Source organism: Cyrtonyx montezumae, unplaced genomic scaffold, assembly GCF_038088225.1.
Source record: "Cyrtonyx montezumae isolate F1298 unplaced genomic scaffold, pur_monq_1.0 scaffold_6, whole genome shotgun sequence".
Lineage (NCBI taxonomy): Eukaryota > Metazoa > Chordata > Aves > Galliformes > Odontophoridae > Cyrtonyx > Cyrtonyx montezumae.
In genome coordinates this window covers 14063692-14078901 of record NW_027072067.1, presented here as the reverse complement: position 1 = coordinate 14078901, position 15210 = coordinate 14063692, and the positions used below count along the sequence as shown (strand labels likewise).

General features: G+C 50.4%; 1 protein-coding gene across 1 annotated transcript in view; it reads left to right on the top strand.

Moving 5' to 3' along the window:
• Window positions 1-2780: 2780 nt before the first annotated feature.
• The window catches only part of LRIG1 (leucine rich repeats and immunoglobulin like domains 1), a 76032-nt gene continuing 63602 nt past the window's right edge, over window positions 2781-15210 (top strand). The window contains 4 exon segments of the mRNA XM_065749544.1: window positions 2781-2793; window positions 2796-2933; window positions 2936-2991; window positions 2994-3358. Coding sequence (XP_065605616.1) covers window positions 2781-2793; window positions 2796-2933; window positions 2936-2991; window positions 2994-3358 — 572 coding nt within the window.

Genomic DNA, 15210 nt, shown 5'->3' with positions numbered 1-15210 from the left:
GGCACAATTCAAGTGGGCTGCCAGCTGCTTTCTGCCTCCTGTGTTTTGCCCATCTGAATAGCAAGCACTGTTCTGCTGCTCACAGCCTCCTTTCTCTCCCCCTTCTGTCTCAACAGCAAATTGCTGCTGCACTTTCCTGAGGCTGATCTTAAAAAGGTGAGACGCTCTCATTATGCAGAAGTTTTCAAACTTTAGGAGTGGAGGAGAAAGAGGCAGAGGTGGCATCAGTGTGACAGAACATGGACAGAGTTAATTGGATCTCTTGCTCTTTGGGCCATCATCTTCTGAGTGCCTGTGTCAGTCCCAGGCTGGGGAAGAAATTAGCTCACTGCCTGTGTAAAATGAAACAATGGGAGCTTCTTGGGTGAACTTTCAAGTTAATGAAGGACAATCTGTTCTTGATCAAAGATGTTCTGTTCCTGGAATGCTAGAGCTCAAGCACTACTCTGCTTTTGATAAAAGAAAAGCGTTTGTCTTTGGTGACATGTAAACCTTAGGAGTTTGAGCTCCAAATCAACTTTCATGTCAGCACTGATCATATGCTTCACAATCTTTTCCTTTAATTCTCCTTGCTGTGTACTGCCTTCTGCTAGGCTGAGCCAGCATTGCCCATAGCAGCAGTGAGGTGTGATGTCACCATCAGCCTTTAGCTGCTGGGTGCTTGTGGGTCACGTATCTATCTGCCACGTTCTCCAACCGGACCAGCTCTGAGCAACAGGGTTGGGACCGCAGAGACGGAAAGTAGCTCTGGGTGGTGAGCAGCCATCCAGGTCTGGTGTAACCCATGCAGCTCTGGAAGGTTGATGGAGCCTCTGCGGAGCTGGTGACACCACAAAGCCATCCTGTTGTGAGCAGCTGGTGCTGAGGACTGCTGTTAGCTCTATAGTGATGTGGCTGCACTGAATGATTGCTGTGATGTGCGGGAAAGTGGGAGAGAGAATGTATGTTCCTAATTACCAGCACAGGGTCGCACAAGGTGAGTGATCTGCGGCTGCGTTCCCCATCTGTGCCACGGGGTTGGAGCTTCTGTTCTCGCCTCAGTTTGTCTTCTCTGTTTGGATTTCAAGCTCCTCAGGGCTGTGTCTTGCTGCATGTATGTACAGTTCCTAACTTAATAGAGTCATGATCCAAAGTGAAGCCTCCGGGCACTCCTGTATATTATACCCTTACTAATTTCACAAGAGTTTGCAATCAAATTCCTTTATCAGGCAAAAAAAAAAAAAATTACTAAGGAAGAATAAAAAAAAAGCTATTAAAAACTGAGGAACATTCTCCTGAAGTAGAAAGAATGGTACTTTGTCCCAAAATGTATAAAATATGTATTGCAATTAAATTCTCTATTGGCAAATTGGTCTACAATTAAAAAACACAGAAGCTTGAGTGAGGCAATTAGAATAATAGTAGTGTTAATTATAGCTTGATGGATTCTGCATGCTGTCAGCAATTACCTTCCAAGTGTGCACTTTCTGAACCAAATCCAAATCCACAAAAAGACACCGACAGAATTAGAAATCTCTTCCGTGTTGGCATGCCTTTGCCACTTTAAAATTTGTTTTCCTAAATACTTTTGTAAGCTATTTAATTAGACTTAATGAGGTTCAAGGCATAAGCATCTTCCACACCATACACAACTCTGTAGCACAGACTCGGGCTTGGGGCAAGGCAGGAGCATTGTGAGTGCATTCATTTCCCACCGAGTGCTGCTGGGGACTGATTCCCAGTGCACATGCAATGTGATTTAGCATGGATCATAGAATAGTTTGAGTTGGAAAGGAACTTAAAGGCTGCCTGGTCCAACTCCTCTGCAGTGTACAGGAGCACCTACAGCTCCATCAGGTGCTCAGAGCCCATCCAGCCTGACCTTGGCTGTCTCTAGGGACATGGCATCCACCACCTCTCTGAGCAATCCGTTTCAGAGCCTCACCCCACTTATTGTAAAATAACTTCTTCAGTATATCCTATCTAAATCTCCTCTTCTTCAGTTTGAAACCATTTCCCCTTGTCCTACCACAACAGAACCTCCTGAAGAGTCTGTCCCCTTCTTTCTTACAGCTCCCCATAAGATACTGAAAGGCCATTATCACATCTCCCTGCTTGGCCTGGGGCGGGAGCTGCTTTCTTGTAGTTTGCAGACAGCTTTCAGATAAATGAAAGGATGAACCCAAGCATTCTCCTACTTTCCCCAGTTCTTGGAGGCTGAAACACTGCCCTGAGCTGCTGTGAATCTCTTCTTTTTGTCCTCCCTTGGCTTGGATTTTCTGCTTGATGTTGATTTACCATTGGATCATGGACCCCATCTGGATGAGATACCACGAGCGTGACCAAAGGCACTGAGATCAGGAGCAGCCTCTGTGTGGGCATAGATGCTCCGGCATTAACTTCGCTGGTAATTATCTTGCTGCAGCCATTGGAGGAGTCGTGTGCCACCGACTGGGGTGCAGTGCTCTCATATCCGAGCAGGGCTTGTCCCCCTGCGGTAGTAGAACCCGGAACTTTCCAACACTGAGTGAATTTGGGCAGCTGCTTGGGTTTGGGGTGAACTGCTCACCTCTTTGCAGGAGGACGCATACAACTTGGGAAAGGTTGCACAGGGGCTGGGGGGAGCTTTCGGGCCGGATCCCTCCCCCTACACGCTGCCGGCCGGAGGGCGGCGGGCGCGGCCCCTTTAAGAGGTGCCGAGCCGGGAGTGGTGGGGGGGGGCGAGGGCCGCCCGCGTTCACACCTGGAGTGGGAAAGGGAGGCGGGCCTTAGCGCCTTTGATTGACGGGCAGCCGGCATCAATGAGACGCCGAGTGTGGGGGCGCTCCTGACCAATAGCGGAGCGCGCGGGCCCGCCCGCCAACCAATGGGCGGGCGCGCGGGGGGCGGCGCGGCTACATGTTGCGGTGCAGCCAACGTGGGCTCGCGGCGAGTGGAGCGGCGCGGCGGGGCCGGGAGCGGGTTCCCGAGGGAGTGCCGACCGGGCGGCGGCGGGCTGGGACCGGAGCGGAGCGGAGCGGCAGGCGACAGAGAACGCCCGCGGAGGCGGAGGGATCGCGGATGCCCTGAGCGCCCCGCGGGGCCGGCGGCCGAGGCGATGGCGCGGGCGGCGGAGCGGTGCTGAGCGCTCGGGGCGCCGCGTGCCGGGGCCGCGTTCCGCTCCGCTTCGGACCTTCGCCGGTTCCGGATACAAAATGGCGGTGGTGCCGTTGCGGAGCGGCGGAGGCTCCGCGCCGCCGCCGCTGCTGCTGCTGGCGGTGCTGCTGGGCTCGGCCGCCGCCTGCCCCGACGGCTGCGTCTGCGACGGGGAGCGGCTGCGCTGCGGCGGGCTGGGGCTGCCCGAGGTGCCCCGGGAGCTGTCCCCCGGGCTGCGGCACGTGTGAGTATTGCGGGGCGTTTTCGCGGTGCTTTTTCCCGTCTGATCGCCGTGTTCGCTCTCTCCGCGACGGGAGCGAGGAGAGCGGCGGTGCCGCACGGAGCGGGGGTCCCGCTGCGCTCCGCCGGAGCCTTATTTGGGCATCTCCGAGGGGACGGGCTGCACCGCTGCGGCACCGCTGGGCGGTTCGGGACCGGTCCGGGGTGGTTTTGGTGGGGAGGAGGTAAAGGATTCGCTAAGTGATGTGCTGCTCGCTGCCGCCCCGCTTTGCCCTCGGTTTGCGTCTGCTTGTCGAGGTCATCCGTGCGTCCCTGAGTTACGGTTCGCTGTGAGGTTCACCCCCCCCCCCCCCCCCCGGTGCTGCTGCACCCGTCGAAGCTGAATCGCGGTACGGATGAACGAGGAGCGTCACTGTGGCCGTAGTCGGGCGGAGATCGGTGCCCCTCGCTGGTCGGTGAGCTCTGGAAACGAGCACCCAGAAGAGGAGGGGGGGGGGGGGGGGGGGGGGAAGGGCTGCAGCTCTGCGGTTTGAACCCACGGGCAGGTTATTGAGGGGTATCTGTTACCGCAGTGAGTTGTGTAGGTTCGGCTCTGCCGGGAGAAATAAGCCGCCCGGATATTGCTGCAGACCATCCGGCTTCTCATTAAGAGTGTGTCTGTGTTCCTCAGTTTTGGCTGCAGTAATGCCGTGTTTGACCTCAAATCCTCTGCTGTCACCCAGAGGAGCCTGTGGCTGCCCAGTCACCTGTTGCTGTGCACTGCTCAGCATCGGGCACCGTGCTGTGAGGTTGATCATCTCAGCATGATGCCGGGATCCCCCTGTGCCTTGTAAAATAGGACAGCGTGTCTTGTTTCGTGCAGAGAAATGCTTAATAGCTTGTTTTGACCGAATTTATTGTTGTATTTTTTGGGTGCGTGAATGCCCAGGAGTGTCCTTTTTTCATATGGAACAGATTTTGGAGTGTCTTTGAGTTTAGTGAGTTTTATTGGTAGAGTAATAGCTCGTATAAATCTGCTGCCTGGGGGCTGCTGGACTTGTAGCTGCTTAGGGAAGATATGGTTTGTCATTTTGTAAACAGTAAACTAACAGAAGAATTGGAGAAGGTGGGGATTTCCTATCCGACCGTACATAACTCAGGGCTTTTCTTGCCCTTCTCTGTACGTGTTTAAGCTGCTGCAGAAACTTCTGCTTTTTAAAGTTTGCATTGCTTTCTCAGGATTCCCAGGCACCCCAATGCTAATTCTGGATGTGGAAGCAATGGGGCAGGGTTGTGCTCCCAGGCTGAGCTCTGCTGATGGCATCACTCGTAGGAACCCGTGCACAGATCCCACATTCAGTGGCTTGTGCTGGTGTGTCCTCACTTCACTGCGTGCTTTCAGAAATCCCTCCTCAGCAGTTTATGTATTATTTCTCCCTAATTAGTGCCCCGGTGCCCAAGCGGTGCTGGGTTGGTTTTCAGTGTGTTGAGATAAAGCTTTTGTTTGGACTGCTGGGAACTCTGCACGCTGGGGTGGGTTCTGCACCGCCTTAATCGTTGTGTATTTTGTCAACAGGGCTATCAGTGCCCAGGAAAAGCAGTGGGAGCTTTTGAAACTATTGTTATTTCTTCCTTGGCAGCGGGGCTTGCAGTTGTGATTTTTCTCTTTGGCTTTCAGAGGGCAGAACCCATGCACGGAAAGGCAGAGCACTGCGGCCGCTTGCAGCCAATGCAGAGTGGCACAGGTTGAGTTTCTTGGGAGAAATAGCACTGCACAGCCAGCTGCAGCAGCTTGTGATGGTGCAGGACACACACAGCCCTTGTATGAACACCCAGCTGCTCAGTGCTGGGTGGATGTGTGCAGAGCGTGCATGGTTCTCCTGTTGTGCTACGCAGGAGCTGTGCATGTGAGTGCAACCACTTCAGCTCAAGAAGGGATGGGTTGATCCAAGCTTTGTGAGCTAGAGCAGTCCAGAAGGACTGATGTTATGGCTGCAGAACAGAATAAATAATGCAATTTTCACATCTCGCAACCATTGCTGGAGGTGAATGAGGAGAGAGCTCCCTGATCTTGGCTGGCTGTGGGCATGGGGTGCTGAGCATGGTAGAGTCCCTGCAGGTGCTGCTCTGAGCTGTTCCAGGAAGATGAGTTTGGGTATGGTTGTGTTGCCCTGAGGCTGTTTACCTGGCGCTTCTGCTCTCAGCAGAGCACCTGGGTGCTGCTGGGAGTCCTGTGGGTGCCTGGCCACAGGCATTTGAGCTGGCTGCCTGGGACAGAGCCCTGCTGTGCTTAGGAATGTGAGCCGGGAGAGATTTGGTTGAAAGCAACAAGACCGGGATGTCTGTGCTCAAAATTCCAGATTAACTTAAATTTTTTATTAAACTAGGACCAGATCTTGTTGCTGTGCTCACAGTTAAGGCGGCTTCCTTGGCTGAAAGACATTCTGAGGGATGGATATGGAGGTGTTTCGGGGGGAAGTTTCCAGCAGTTCCAGCCCTGCTGAAGCAATGGGACTCAGGTGAAGCAGCCGTTGCTGGGGGCTGATTTTGGGCCAGGGTGATGGCAGAGCCTGTCCTCGCAGTGCTGCATGCTTGCAAGTAAATCCTCCCTGCCTGTGAACATGTGTCTGGGATTCACTGCCCACCCCCAGCATGCCATGACATTTATTGGCTCCCACTGGAGAACAGCAGAGAGCCTTCATTTGCTGTCTGATCTTCGTGTCTTAATCCCGAGCAGAGCCCCAGCTGGGAGGAGCGATCCCACCCGGACTGGGGTTAGATGTGCACGTGAGCTCCATAGTGCAGTCCCATGGGGCAGAACCTCACCTCTGAGAAGCCGTTCTGACTGCTGTGCTGATGTCTGTAGGACCCCCACAGCCATTCCTCTCTCCTTTTGAGAAGCTTCTGGTATTTAATCACTTTGAGGCTTTTCCTCTGCGCGGTGACTGCAATTTGAAACGCGAAGGTCCCCTACAAAAGGAGAGTGCTCAATGGGCTGTGTTAATGTTCTGTGCCTCTTACAAAGGGTGCAGCATGAAAAGGGGAGAATGGATGGGCTGGGGGAGAGGGGAGGGAAAGTTCCCAGAGCAGGGGGATGAGAAGCCTGGTAGGCATCAGAGAGATGAACACACAGCAATCGTTCTCTAGGAAAACCAACCTTTATGATGTTGTGGCAGCTCAGTTTTTTGTCTTTGCTTTGCAGAGTGCCCTGCAGATGTGTGATGTTGGAGGGTGGCTGAGCCTTACAGGAGCCCATCCTGAAGTCTAGGGCTGAAGGAACTGGCGATGTGGCTGCTTGCCTCCTCCCATCACTTGTGTTTCCTTTTGTGCAGCCTGCTGGCACGGCCTCCCCATTCAATGCACTGTGGGTGCTCCAGATCTGCAGTGCTGCCTTTGGCTCCTGGCTGCTTCCATCCCTTGGAGAAGCTGGAGGAGCTTTGCCTTGTGGTCTGCAGGGTGCAAAGCTTCCCAGTGGCTCTCACCTCTCATCACCCAGCTCAGATAAGACCTGCTGCATTGTCCTGTGTGTCAACCGCACCCAGAAATCCCAATCAGGCTGCGGGGCTTTGCATTGATCCTGCTGTCAGACACCTTGGATTGAGTTAGCTCAGCTCATCAGTTTTTAACATCATCATTCCGTGCTGCTAACCTAATCGCCCTGCGTGACTCCTTGTTTTGCAACGTGGAGCTGATGGGATCACGCTGATGAATAGGGCAGAGATAATTTTTTTTTCCTCCTGCAGTGCACTCGGGCCCGAGTCAAGGACCAGGATGCTGTTTTGCTAACGCAGAACACGAAATGCATTTTATTGTTGGAGCTGAGTCATCCATTAATAGTTAACCAAATCCTGCACTGCTGCTCGAGTCCTTCACCCTCAGCCAGTGCCAGCTTCAGCCCAGGACCACAACATGTGCAATACGTTATGCTCCATCATTATCTTTTCAGCATGCTGTCTCTCCAGCCACAGCTGTGTAATTCTGGGGAAGCCTAGAAGCAGGCCCTGCTATTTGGGGGCACTTCTCAGGGTGTGACGAGGTGTGGTGGCTAAGCTCAGGAGTCTGCTTTGGTTGTTGGTTGCATTTTCAGTTTGAGCAGAAGCTGAAGTACAGGCAGACACCTGGTCTGTGGCACGCTGTAGTCTGCAAAGGTGTAGTAGTCCTAAATGCATTGCCCTTAAACCCGTCTGCTTTGCAGGCTGTGTGCTGAGAGCGTTTCCCTTTCAATGAAGGTGCCTATTTTTAGATGAATCCTTCCAGATTGGAAAATGCATACCTTGAGTTCAGTGGAAATTTGGCTGTGAAACCTTGAAATAAGATGCTGTTCTCCAGACCACCTCCTCTGGTTGGCAGGCCCTTGCTCAGTGCAGAAAAGCAGGACAAGCCCTCAGCTGCATGAGGGGAATGAAAGAAGCAAAACATGACATTTGGGCAGTGTTGCTTCCTCCAGCACAGAGATGCAGATTGGGCTTCACAGTATTTTCCCAGTTGCTCAAACCCTGTGCTTGCTGTTGGGTGCCTGCCTGGATGAAGTGTTCTTGTCTTTATGTTGCAGTGCTCGCTGTCCTAGTTTTGGCCATCAGTGCTAGCATCTAAGCAGGCTTTTTGCCTGCTTGTGGGGCTTGCTGTGATGGTGACTTCCCTGTGGTGCTTGGGCACAGTGCTGGTGCAGCAGCAGCCCCTGTAGGTAGGGGAGCTGCTGGTCTGCAAGCTGTATTGCGGGTAATAAAATGGCTATCAGAGGAAACTGCCTGGCTGGAGGCCCTGTGAAAAATCACCCCCTAAATGTGTTCCAGTTGTCCAAACATTACTGCCTCTCCGTCCTCTTCTTTGTGTGTGTGAGCTGGGGGAAGATGGGGAAAGCTCGCTCTGCCTCCTCTGGTGCTGTGAGCAGTCCTGTGAAGCTCTGCTTAGTTTTTCAGGGCTTATTTTAGGCAGTGCTTGGCCAGGCAGCTGCTCGAGAACTGCTAAAAACCACTAGTCACCTTCCTTCAACATAGGCCTTTATATTAAAAGAAGTGAACAAAAAAATAAATCTGGGGCTTCCGCTCACACCCCCGTTGCCCTGGTCTGACCTTGCCAGGAAGCCTTTGTCTCCTCTGGAACCAGGGGTAGAGTCAGAGCAACACTTCATTTGTTTGGCAAAATGGGGAAATTTGTCCCATTGTAGGAGATTTAAGCAAACCATATGATGTTTCACTTTGAAATGTCACAGTACTTTCCACTCTTCCTTTGCTAAACATGTTTTTGTGCTGTTCCTCTCTGTGTTGCTCTATAAACAACTCTGTTCCTCCAAACAAGTCTTAAGTAAGAATTCTTGGCATTCAAACACCTTTTGGGTTAATTCTGAAGTATGGCACGTATTTATACTGCATTAAACATATTCATCCTATTTGCATGTTTAGTCCTCTCTTATATGGAAGTGTTTGAGAGTTGTTTTTGTTTCCCAGGGTTGTAAACTTGGTCCTGCTTCCCATTCTGCAACCTTTGTTATTGAGCAGGTCACTACCCAGAAGTTGTTGAGATCGGTGAACTTAGAGGGTTTGGATGACTCTGTGTTCACAAGAGCAGACAAATGACCTTTGCTTTCTTTGTTAGCAGGTTAGGAAATGACTTACTGATGATCATAAAGTTGTACCCTGGCAGATTCAGCTCTCCTGTATGAACAGGAGTGGGAGGAGATCTGCAGAGCTGAGGCCTCACCCTGCTTCCTTGGTACTCTCGTCTTCCACGACATCACTGGCCTCTTGAACAAGACTGCATCTCCAGTCAGTGCAGTCAGCCCCTGGACTTCTGGTAAATGTATTTACCTGTGGGGCTCAGCCCAGCTTCCCAAGGAAGCTGCTTGTCTTTTTGATGTCGTGTTGAATAGGACCCCTTCTGGGATTTCTGATTTCATTCTTACTGAGCTTATCAGTGGAGATGGGTGCTGGTCATTGGGTTGATCTGCTTGGATGGAAACCTGTCTGGATCTGTCAGAACATGTTGGGTTTGTGTTGTCTATTTCAAATAACAGATGGTTCTAGCTCTACCTTGTATATTGGTCTCTTTGAGGCAGGTACCAGTGGTGGTAGCTCCTGTTTTCTGGCCTTGCTGGGGCCTGGTATAGTTTCTCCTCCATGCAGCCCTGCCCAGACATCCGGGAGCCCCAGTAGGAAGTGCTTTGGCCAAAGCAGCAAGACTTTGTGATGGTCACGGCCACAGCTGGGAAGAGTTTTGTCAACTCACTGCTCTCTGCTTGGAGGAGAGCTTCTAGGAAGAGGACTTTGTGCCTCCCAGCCTGTGAGTGTTGAGCAATCGGCCCTGGGTGCCTGTCCTCCCAGCCCAGCAGCACTGCTGCATGCACAGATGTGCTGGGGACTTGATCCTGCTCTGTGGGCTTTACAGTATCCCTAGAGAAGGGGTAGAGCTGTGCAGTAGCATGGCATCCCCAGGTGATGCCAGATAGCAGCATGAGCTGTTTATTATAGTGCTGCTTACTCCCAGTCTCCATCCAGCACTTGTGTCTCAAGTGCTAGCACTTTGTGGTCTGCTCAACAAGAGCCTCATGAGCTGTCCTTTTAGCTGGCAGGGCTGCCTGTGACCAATATGATCCTGATCCTGCATTCATCTGTGTGTCCCCGAAGCTTGCTTCAGCTCCCAGAATACTTGTTTTCCTTGGACTGCTAACCCCATTCCCCTCCTGCAACACCAGTGCTCTCAGGCTGCTGCTGTGCTCCCAGCCTGGCTCCCTTGCTCTTGCTTCACCTCTGGCTGCAAGCACTCTGCTAGCTCCCGGGTGAGGTTTTGCAGCTCCCCACGCAGAAGTCATAATGCCAGCAATACAGCTGCTTGCTCCAGGGCAGTCAGTGCACACTGAACCTATGCAGGCATGACATTTCATTTTTGAAAAAGTCAAAACAACAAAAATCCACCTTTCTGGAGGAGGAGAAGGCAACTACTTCTGAGACTGTGTGCTAATTAAACCACAAGGCTTTCTGTTTGTGAGAGACATGGCTAAAATAAGAGAAGAATTCATTGCAGGCTATGGGCCTGCACATTTGGAAACAAAATGTGGAAGTTTCCCTGTCCAACAGTTTCCAAGTACTTCCTCTCTGGTTTCCTGACCACCAGTTACAAAACTGCCTGCCTTGCAGTGAGTGGTAAGATGTGTCCCTTCTTGCATCTCTGCTTTGCCTGTAGTGTGCCCAGCCTGCACTCGCTGCTGCAGGGGGATCCTGCTGCTTGCAGCCTGCAGGACAAACTTCTCACCCTCAGGAAACTGTTCTCCTGATGCTGCTGGATGGTAACCAATAAGAAGAACACTTGCAGGACCAGAGAGCCCTGTTATCCTCACAACTCTTTGTAAGTCAAGTCCTTGCTTAGCAGTTGTGACCCAAGATTGTTATCCTAGGAGCTACGTGAGCAGAAGACAAAGTGCATGCCTGCCTTACGCCGTTTGGAGCTGATGGGGCATTGGGAAGCGGGTGGATCTTGTCTGGGGAGAAGCAGCTCTGCCAAGAGCTTCACAGTGCTCTGCTTAATAAAAGCTGAGACATCTTGATCTGAAACTCTGTTGTATTTATTTGCTTCAACTCCAGTCCTGCTTTGAGGGGAGCACATGGAGGCCACCACTTGCTAGGCACACAAGCTGTCCTGGCATGGCTGTGCTCCCTTGTTGGAAGATCATGTTCTGGGCGATATTTGCAACGCAGCTGCCTTTGAACAGAAAACCCACGCTTCCTTCAAAGTTTTGACTCTTGCATTTTTCAGCTTGAGCAGACTTTTAAAGTTTTCTGCAGTGTTCAAGGGAACGGTTTGGTTTCCCTTTGCCCACATGTCAGCATTCCTGAGCAGAACAGCCTCAAGATTTGTGGAGCAGATTCTTGAAATTCTGGGAATGTTTTGGGCCAGAAGATGTTTCCAGAAACTGCCCAGCCTAACAAAAAGAGTTGGTAGGACTTGGATGCAGCTTGGCAAAAATGAATAAGGTGTTTTTATCCCTTTTTTTTTTTTTTTAAATGAACATCATTCCAATCAAAACCTCCACCCCTGGGAGCTGTTCTGCTCTGCCACCTTGTTGCTGTTAAACCACACTGTGCTTATTTGAACAGAACAGATAAGATACGTGTTTTAGAAATGAGCCTCACTTCCCTGCACTGATTTCTCACATATTCCTGCCAGTGTCATTTAAGGTGAGATCTGAAAAGGGATTTAGATCCCTAAAGAAGGATAGAAGTGGCAGAGAAGTACCCACATACCTGCATGTGCTTTGAGCTTTGTTTAGACCCAATGAGGATGCTGACCTAAGCACATCAAGAAGAGATTTGAACACAAGCATCCCTTAGCCCAAACCTTACAGCACCAACATGTTGCTGTCCCGTGTGGTTTTCTTGTTAGCTGTAAATGTTTCTGGTGTGCTCAGGGATTATGGCATTAAGGTTTTCTCTTCAGTACGGTGGCTTGACTGGAACCAAAATTGCTGGTTGATTTCCCCTTTTGTCCTCCCTCCTTCTCCTGTTGGAATCAAGAACCACTTCAAAGGCTCAGATGTGTTGGTGCCAGATGCCACGCAGTTACTGTTAGAAGAATCTGAAATCTAATTGGGAACAAACCTTTGCTTGGCCAAGCGTGCCAGGCTGTAGGCTTTTGCTTGAGGAGGAGGTGGGTGCTGAGGCTCTTCATGGTTTGGTGTCTGCACACTTGTGGCAGTTGAGTGATCTGGGAATTCTCTTGGATCTGGGAAATGTTGGCAGATTCTGGAAAGCATGTATTTTAGAGGTTGTTTAGGCAGAGACTGGGCAGGAGGCTGGTAGCCTGGCTTGCTTTTCTTGGCAAAGCCCACAAGGCTGGAGGCCTAGCAGCTCTCAGGTGCTTTGCTTGCATGCTCAAGCTGTTTTGTGGATTACTCCTGAGGCCTAACTTGGAGAAACAGGTCCCCAGAACTCTGAAACACCACGGGGCCTTTGGCTGAGTGATGTTTGCTGGTTTTCTTTTTTTTTCTTTGCCTCCCCAACCACGAGCACCAGCCCCATTGCGTATGGCTGCCCATCTGTTGTTTATTATCTCTGTTACGCTGTGGTTAGTGCTCACACATGATATTTCTTTGGTTTCCGTACAGACTGAGCGAGTCATCCACCACTGGATCCAAAAAATGTAAACTATTTATAAATGAAAAATACTCTCAAGTTTTAAAGAGCTGTGTTGTCTTCCCTCTCCAGCACGTGCACGTTTGGCTGATCTCGTGTAATCCCACTGATGTGAATCTGGATCTGTAACAATTTATGGAACCAGGGGATGTGGGTAGAAACTTTGTCATGACCTTGTGCTGGTGGGGAGAGAGCACGAGGTGATAGTGATAAACAGGGTTGGAAATCTGACTGCACTGCACTCAGTGCAGATACGAGCCCAGACTCAGATAAAGCTTCCCTCAGGATTTAAGGATTCTTGATTCTGGTTTTCCACTTGGGCTCATCTCCATCATAAGCAAATCTTGAAAAGCTGGGACAGAAACTTCTTAATGTGGTATGAAAGGGCTTGAAACAACTGGAGTGCTTTTTTAATACTCTTAACAATTAAACTCTGTTTTTGTGCTCTGCCTTTCAAGCGTGTACTTAAGAGTTTTATATTGAACTAATAACCTGTGTTTAGTCTCCCAGGGAAGACAAATAATACAGGGTTTAGTAATGTATTAAGGAAGGCTGGGGTCAGCTCTTCATGCCTGTTCCTGCTTGGGTTGCCAGGTTGGTTTGGACAGCAGGGCAGCAGCTGATGCTGGGTGGGCCCAGTAAACAAAGAAAACAACTTGGTTTTGTAGAGAAGACATTTGGAGCATGTCCCTTGGTTGGGACCAGTGTGGCATGCTGATGGACATCACTTCTCCATTTGTTGAAGCTGCCAGGAGCTCAGTGTGGCCTGCTGTGGGCCTTTATGCCCTTGGTTGGGTGCTGCTGTGGGTGTTGATAGCTGCCCTCCTTTGTCCTGTGATGATGGGGTGTTCATCTGTGACTTGTGATGCTGCAGGATGTATGAAAAGCACAGGGTTGGCATGGATCTCTTGGTCCATCTGGTCAAACCCTCGCTCCAGCATGGCCTCCCAGAGCAGGATCACATCCAAGTGTCTCCTGGAGATCTCCAGGGAAACATCACAACCTCTGGGCAACCTGTTGCTCCATCCCCTGCGTGGCACAGGAGTGCTTCCTGGTGTCCAGATGGAACCTTCTTTGCACTGTTTTGTACCCATTGCCTCTTATCCTGGCACTGGGTACCACTGAAAAGAGCCTGGCTCTGTCCTCTTGGCACCCTCCTCTCATGCTGTTTTGGCCATTGCTGAGATCCTGTGAGCCTCCTTGTCTGCAGGCTGAGCTGCCCCAGCTCCCTCAGCCTCTCCTCCCAGAAAACGTAGAAATATTGTAGTGTAACCGGTGCGTAAAAGAGTAAAGCATGTCGAGAGTAAATTGTAGCAGTAATCCTTTATTCTTTAAAACCCGTTGGCAGGAGTATAGGATTTGGTTTTTTTTCTATTTTTTTTATCCCAACTTCTGTACACATTTGCACTTCTGCAGATAATTTTTGTTGCCTGTCCCCACAAACGAGCGCTTGCTGGAGGACATCTCACAGCCTAGCTAGGCCTGTGGAACAAAGCCTTTAAGGTACTGATTGTATATTAATGAACAGCCAAGCAGGCAGGCCAGTGCCAAAAAGCAGCAAGTGAGAAAGCCAACAATATCAGCACGAACTTTGCACTCTGGAAAGTGTGAAGTGATGCTGGTGAAAGGAGTTTATTGCACAAGTGGAACACAGCGGTCCTCTTTGATGCCCGAATTTCTACGCTAGTAAACCAAGAAAGAATAATTGGCCAGGAGCTCCTGGTGTGCTGTGAGTAACCCATTCTGCACCCACAGACACGCTGTTAAGTGCTGTTTGTGGCACGGTTGTTGTGGTGCTTGCTCCTGGCAGCTGGCACTCCGGGCAGTGGTACCTTTCGGAGCACGTGCAGTTGTTCCCACATCTGGTTTGTATTGCCTGCAGTGAGTTTTATTACAGGCTGTAATTATCTGTGAGGACCCTGCTCTGTCCAGAAGCAAAAGCAAGATTCCAGTGTGGAAAAAGATCCAAAATGAGGCAGGGTGTGAATCAGTTAATGAAACAGCTACCGATTGCGATGTGCTTTTCCTGGGGTTTGGCTGAAATAGGGTTTCTTGGCTGCTGCCCATTTTTTAGCCAAACTTTTTAATTCTGAGCCTGTTACCATGGCTATAAGTATCCCTGTGCTTCTGGAAGGGGTTTTTAAAGCCCCTTCCTAAAAAAGGATTTCACTGCAGAGCCCAGGATGCAGAGCTGTGTGATGGGCAGCCGGGTTGGTACTGTGCACAGGCTCTGCTATGGCTCTGCTCCCCAGCTCCCCCAGGAATGCACAGCATTTGGTGTGGGGGTTTGCATCTGCTCTGCAGCAGAGGATTTTTTTTTTCAATCCAGAACATTTGAAGTATTTAAGATGATTTTGCAAATATATATGTGTGCGTGTATATATATTATTATTTTTTTTTTAAATTGGACCTGGGCCAGTTTTTGCTTGTGCATGATGTACAAAGTGGGTTTGAAAAAATGTTGTTGTTTCTCCCTCTCCTCCCATTTAAACATTTCAGGAATGTCAAGTCTTGTCAGCCTTGGCTGTGCAGAAAAATCTCTCGAGGAGCTCGGGATGTGTTTTTTATGTGATCTCAAAACCCTGAGGGAAGGTGCAGAGGGAGGGAGAGAGCAGGTAGTTAACAAAAGCTTCCTTTATCCCAAACCGTAATGAGGCATTGCCATTAAATAGCAGCAACCACAAAAAAAAAAAAGCCCTCAGTCTGACTCCTGGGTCTCCAGCATTCGGCCTCTTGGTTCACGCCGTGCTCT